Source organism: Camelina sativa, chromosome 12 (assembly GCF_000633955.1).
Source record: "Camelina sativa cultivar DH55 chromosome 12, Cs, whole genome shotgun sequence".
Taxonomy (NCBI): Eukaryota; Viridiplantae; Streptophyta; class Magnoliopsida; order Brassicales; family Brassicaceae; genus Camelina; species Camelina sativa.
Window position 1 is genome coordinate 14,113,120 of NC_025696.1, and position 6,314 is coordinate 14,119,433.

General features: G+C 35.4%; 2 protein-coding genes across 3 annotated transcripts in view; one reads left to right on the plus strand and one right to left on the minus strand.

Moving 5' to 3' along the window:
- LOC104731676 (vacuolar protein sorting-associated protein 25) overlaps positions 1-1,184 on the plus strand; it is a 2,240-nt gene extending 1,056 nt beyond the window's left edge. For both annotated transcript variants that reach the window (XM_010451127.2, XM_010451128.2), the window contains exons 3-7: positions 87-226; positions 421-474; positions 594-682; positions 770-845; positions 930-1,184. In XM_010451127.2, the coding sequence (XP_010449429.1) occupies positions 87-226; positions 421-474; positions 594-682; positions 770-845; positions 930-1,051 (481 nt within the window). In that variant the 3' untranslated portion in view covers positions 1,052-1,184. The remainder of the gene's footprint in view (positions 1-86; positions 227-420; positions 475-593; positions 683-769; positions 846-929) is intronic.
- Positions 1,261-3,619, minus strand: LOC104733502 (protein IWS1 homolog 2-like). Its single transcript, XM_019233561.1, has 9 exons — positions 3,558-3,619; positions 2,897-3,233; positions 2,559-2,803; positions 2,323-2,452; positions 2,164-2,226; positions 1,989-2,066; positions 1,729-1,884; positions 1,488-1,619; positions 1,261-1,381 (listed from the first exon to the last, which is right to left on the minus strand). The coding sequence occupies exons 1-9, from the start codon at positions 3,575-3,577 to the stop codon at positions 1,283-1,285; spliced, it is 1,260 nt and encodes a 419-aa protein (XP_019089106.1). The 5' UTR covers positions 3,578-3,619; the 3' UTR covers positions 1,261-1,282.

The window sequence follows — 6,314 nt, forward strand, 5'->3', positions numbered from 1 at the left end:
ATTTTTTTTTTTTTTTTTTTTTCTCCCTTTATAAGTTCTTAAAAAGATTGTGGATTGAAGAAAAAGTATGTTTCTTTTTCTATTAGGTTGCAGCCTGTGAGGGACACTCGTGAGAAGCAGATACAGCTCTGGAAAGAGCTTATTTTGGATTACTGCAAATCCCAAAAGACTTTCTTGATTTGCGTTGAAGAGGATTTCCCTCTCTTCTCAAACTCTGCCATTGATAGTATGATGATTCATTGTGCCCTTTTCACCTGATTACCATTCGATTTATGTGTTGAGTTTTTGCCTTTGCTGATTAAAATCTTAGCTGTTGTAACTTTAGATCCTTCAATCTTGTGGTTTTACAGTTTAATCATGCAAGCTTTTCTATAATTTCAAAGGTAGTGCTTTAAAGCGTTTGTTTAATTTGGTTTGTAGGATCTCTAAGTCATGAAGCAAAGGAAACATTTCTCTCAGCCATCGTTGGAGAAGGTTAGATTCCGAGAGCATATTCAATCCGCTTGTGTTTGTTTTGGTTTTATGAATTCATGTTCCGGTTTTTTTAAATCTCATTGTTTCATGTGAATGTGTCATTCTTTATCTATTGATAGGGCGTGCTGAGTGGTTAGATAAAGGGCATAGGAAATGTCTGATTCTGTGGCACCGGATTCAAGATTGGGCAGACATTATTCTTCAGTTTGTGAGTCACATGTGAATTTATCAAAGAAACATCATAAATCTGTTTTAGTTTTGTTTGCACTCTTCTCTAATGTATCATCTCTATCAGGTGAGAGATAATGGGTTAGAAGACAGTGTTATGACTGTTGAAGAAATACGTTCAGGGACAGAATCACTTGGAACAGGTATTCAACTCAATTCTTGTTTCTCTTATAAGATTTTGTATGTGTCACACAAACTGTGAAACTCGATTCTTTTTGATGTTTCAGAACTTCAAGGGATAGATCGAACCATTCTAATGAGAGCCTTAAAGCTTCTAGAGAACAAGGGCAAACTTGCATTGTTCAAGGGAACATCAGCTGATGATGAAGGTGTCAAGTTCTCTGTCTGATACCACTCTGTATAAAACTTTTGGTAATGTTGGAAACATCTTACGAACCAAGGACAAAAAAATTGGAGAAACAACTCTTTTTGTATTCTGATAACACAATCATTCTCTAATCACACTTTTTGATTCTATATAATAATAATAGTCTCTATACATAAAACACTAGACACAATGCGTGTTAAAATTCGCCATGGATGCAATTGATGTGTCAAGAACTTCTCTGATGAATAATCTCTACAAGTACTTGAACATAGTGCGGCCATCTGCACTAGGCTTCAATGCTTGCATACCCCTTTTCCTGAAGACCTTTTGATTCTGCAGTTTCTTGATTATCTGTCACAAAGGTAATCAGATTTTCTATTAGTTTCCAAACAAAAAAAAAATAGTCATGGATACAATGCAAGTAGTGATCATCTATCTGTTACTGCAGGACACTTACCTTTTCATGGGTGCTGGCATTCTTTTGCTTCTTGACACAAGCTTCGTCAACTTTGCTTTGAGGACGGATCGTAAAGTCCATCGACATTGCCTTCGGTATTTGCGTTCTTCCTCCTCCTGTCCATGTACCTAGCTTGCATATTGGTTTTCTGCATGTTTTTTTTTTGAACATAGATTTTTCAGATTACCAAAAAACACAAAATTCTTTTAAGCTGAGTTAAAAGCAAAAGAGAAACTTACACATAAAGGTCAACATCTGTATCACAGATTATAGTTTTTCTTTCAGACACCTTACGAGTCTTGTTCTGTCTTCTTAATAGCATTTGCTTTTGCTCTTCACGTTCCTCCTTACTTAACATAGTATCATATCTTGTGCTATTATTATAAATGATACGGCCCTGCCAAAAAAAAATCAAGACCAGAGGTGAGTAACGACAGAATCAAACCCCAAAAACTGTTTATAACAGAAAAGGATTTATGGTTTATATATAGATATAAGTACCCATTTGTTGACTAAATCATTAGCGAGTCTCCTGTTAGGTGTAGTTTCTTCATCTGACTTTGATAAGAACATTATGACCTGCAAGAAAATAGAACAAGGAACATTAGACTCAACAAGGAAGAATCCTTTCTGTAATGATTTTTTTGCATGAGTTATTTCGATTTTGCTATTTTACCTTCCCTATACCTCTCTTGATGAACTGTTCTCTTCTACTGTCTTGATCTAGATCGATGCGCAACTGCAAAACAGAAGAATAGCAAAGGTGAGATCTTTCTATAGCCAATTTATATTTTAGAACTTATTATAATGGATTGAGAGAGAAGAAGGTTCATACATCTTTGAGGATCTCCAAAATGGCAGTGCGGATGTTAATATTCGGTAAGCTACCATCAGGAAGCGGCTCGAGCCAATTCTTTAAGAGATTAAGTACTCCATGATCTAAGAACTCAGCTTGAAGTGGTTTCCTGTGAAAGAGACAGAGAAAAATGTCAGAGATATATCACACGAAGATATAGAGTGCATTATAATCACTTAAAGGATTGATTAAAGAGTTGGATGAATCTTCTTTACTTTGAGAGAGCGTTAATGAGAAGAGGTAAGTTCATGAGCTTATTAATGGCGGGCTTCCCTTCTCTGTTTTGAGTTACATCGTCTTCTACCGCAATTTCAAGAGTCGCAATCACTTGTTCTACTTGCATCGCAATCTCCGAAGCGTCTTTCTCGACCTTGCTCTTCTTTGGCTTAAGCTTGAACAATTTTTTAATCTCATCGTTATCTTCTTTCCTTAGACGCTTCACTTCGTCTTTATCAACATCCTGTTAACAATAAAGACAGAGAAAAATCAAACTTATGATCTCAAGAAAACAGAACATTGAGCCAAAAGATTTTAGACAAGAAAATAAACAAACCTTGGGGTTCTTGTCGTTCGTAATTGAATCCCACATCTCTTGAACCTCTGCGGAGTCATCCTTCTTCTTCCTCTTCTTATTCTTAGTCTTGTCAACACCAGACTGATCATCTTTCTTCCTCTGTCTCTTCTTCCCGACTTTGTCATTAACATCAGCCGTAGGCTCAATACAATCGTCAAGATCTTCTTCAACTCCGACTACTGCATCAGGAACAGAATTCGACTTTTTCACTAATCTCCTCCCTGTGAATTTCGATTCCTCCTTATCTTTAGGGTCCGTGAGAACATCTTCAAGTTCGTTCACCCATTCATCGTCAGAATGACTCAACGCTTGCATCCTGCGGGATAAAAAAAAGAACAATGAAACCGTTAAAACCCTAGATATTGTGATCAAGACCAAATTTGTCGATGTTAACTATCGTGTTCATCAAACTTAAAAGTAGTTGTGTCTACTACATACATCGAATGAAAGTATTGATGATTAAAAAAAAAAAAAACCCTAATTCTCAGAACTGTACTCGCACATACATAGACGAACCAAAAATCTACAGAACCGCTTCAAGGATCCAAGAAACGAAACTTGTAAACCCTAATTCTTTGCATAAACCATAGAATTCATAGAGATAAAATAAGGAAGAAGAAGAAGAAGAAGAAAGCATTACGTATCCTCTTCGTGACTCATCTTTAGTTTCGATCGCTTTGTTTCTGAGTTCAATTCGCAGAATGTTTGATTAGAACAAGTTGCAATAGAGTTGGGTTGGCAGTGTATATATATACACACTAAGCTAGGTTCGTGAAGTCCAAGCAACTTGATTGTTTTTGATGAACTACTCTGATCTAGCCACGTCAGCAAAAACCGTGGAGAGTTTTACAAAAACTGGAAAAGGAAATAAAGGGAAAGTGGATATTTTCCATATGCCATCTTTTTACTCCAACAAAGATTTTAATTAAAACAAAGTAATAAATGTAACTATAGAATCTTTAATGTTATCAAATTTACAGAGAGAATATGATGGCAAGTACCAAGTTAAATTCCAACGGAAGTATATATTAGTTATTTTTTAAATAAAAAAATGGGAAAATTATAAATGAAGGAGATTTTTCTAAAAATTTGTCTATCTATATTTTTTTTTGAAAATTTTGGTTAAATAGGTTTTAGGGGTTAAAAAAAAGTTAATAATACCCTAAATAATATTTTCAGATATAATTTGTTGATTTTTATTAATTGAAATTAAGAAAACAGTTTGAACAAACTATTTGCTTTTGTTGGGTCTTATTTTGAAATCGAGTGGGCCTTATTTGGGTCTAAACTTACAATTGAGAATACAAAAAATTTTGGAAAGGGGAAAAATATTTTAATCGAAACAAAACCTTGTTCCACCTTCCGCCGTCTCTCTCCGTCATCTGCTTCTCACCATGGTTTCTCACCGTCTCTGCGTCTTCACCATATCTCCTTCTTTCGCCGTCCGCATTCTCTCTCCGTTGTCTGGTTGTCACCATCGTCTCTCACCGTCTCTCCATCTCACCGTCTCTCCGTCTTCACCATATCTCTTTCTTTCGCCGTCCGCCGTTGTCTGGTTCTCACCATCGTCTCTCACCGCCTCTCCATCTCACCTTCTCTCCGTCTTCACCATCGGTTCATCTCTTCATGAATTGGGTATGTAGAATTCTTTATTTTTTTGCATGTCGATTATTTTGATGTATTAGTTTCTTGAGATTATGTAAATTTTATAACTTGATTTCAACCCAAATTTGTGTAAATATAACTTTAGATCCGTTTTGCATTTTCTTCGTCTTCCTCCTTGCTCTCACATGTATATATACATATTGATAAAACAGTGTTTTTTTGTGATTCTGGATCATTATTTGTGTTTGTATCATTCACAGTAGAATTCTGAATCCAGCAAACATAATTACTAAATCTGAACAGTTCTTCATTCAAATGTCTGCTATAGAACTGTGTATTGTGATGAATCATTTAGAAATTTCTGGGGGTTGTTGTATGTAAGTTTACTTGTTTCTGCTTATATGTTGGGTTTAAGTGGGAGTATTGATTAGATTCTGTTTTGGTGCAAGAGAGGCTTATATCCTTTCTCTGACATATCCATCTTTTAAGTGCAGCATTGAGTTTTGGTTCAGACCATGATAGATCGGTCCCTGTGTTGAAGAAAATCCATCAGCATCCTACCAGTGCAAGCCGTGTAGAGCTTCCAGTTGGTAGATATATAGCTTACCAAGAGCTTGGTGTTTCAGCTGACAGAGCTAGACACTCTCTGATTGTGCCTCATTCTTTCCTTTCCTCTCGGCTTGCAGGTATGATCACATTAGTTCTTTTTTCAACTTCAGCTAATTTTGATAATGCTATTACATATGATTTACCTTATAATATTTCAACATTACTTATTCAAGGTATACCTGGAGTGAAAGAATTATTGCTCACGGACTATGTTATTGTTTTTAAATTCATGTGTTGCATTTAAATGATTAATAAACAGAGTTTTTTTGTTCTTAAATCATAGCTTTAGTAATCTGTATTTTCTTAAACTAAATGCTTGTTCGGTAGGAATTATATCTTGTTTGTTGACCTTTATAAGCATTATATTTACACAAATACATTATCTCAAGAAATTGAGTAAGCATCATCTCACGGTTTGGTTCCTTTTTGAGTATGTTATTGTTTTTAAATTCATGTGTTGCATCTAAATGATTAATAAACAGAGTTTTTTTGTTCTTAAATCATAGCTTTAGTAATCTGTTAGTGTTTGACTCTATTGGTTCTATTGGACTTATGGATTGACTCTATTGGTTCTATGGACTTATAAATCATACTTTTAGTAATCTGTTTTTTTGTTTTGCAAAATTGAAGTCTCATATCTTTGTTGATTTATTTCAGTTGTGGCTAGTTTATACTAATTCATATTTTACTATATTCAGCAGGAATGGAACAATTGAAGTACCCTAAACGGCTTATGGAAGATGGAAGCGAGCCACAAATTGGACAGATAAATAACACTTGTCGAATGTCTATCTTACACGAAATCAAGAAGGCATTACCAGAAGAATATGAGATTGTGAAGGGTGATCCAGTTTTCGCATCTGTATTTGCATTGTATGAGAATGGTCTTGGGTACTCAGCTCGGTTGATACACAACATCATGTGTAGGCAGTTGGTGACTAAGAGAAGACATGAGCTGTGGTTTGTGTTTGGTAAGAAGCCGCTTAGATTCTCAATGCAAGAATTCCATGCAGTTACTGGTCTTAAGTACAATGCCGATTTCAGTCATGATTCAGAGAGTTGGACAGATGATAATGGGTTTTGGAGCAAATTGTTGAAGAGAGGTGGTATCATTACCATTCAAAACTTGATGAAGACCCACCTTGAAGCAGCTCCATCGTGGAGAAAAAAAGAAGATAGAATT

Coding starts and splice junctions, on each gene's coding strand:
- LOC104733502 (XM_019233561.1), bottom strand. CDS start 3,577: ATGAGTCACGAAGAGGATAC. Junction 1,885..1,988: donor ATGATTTAGTCAACAAATGG/GTACTTATATCT, acceptor TTTTTTTGGCAG/GGCCGTATCATTTATAATAA. Junction 1,382..1,487: donor ATGCCAGCACCCATGAAAAG/GTAAGTGTCCTG, acceptor CCTTTGTGACAG/ATAATCAAGAAACTGCAGAA.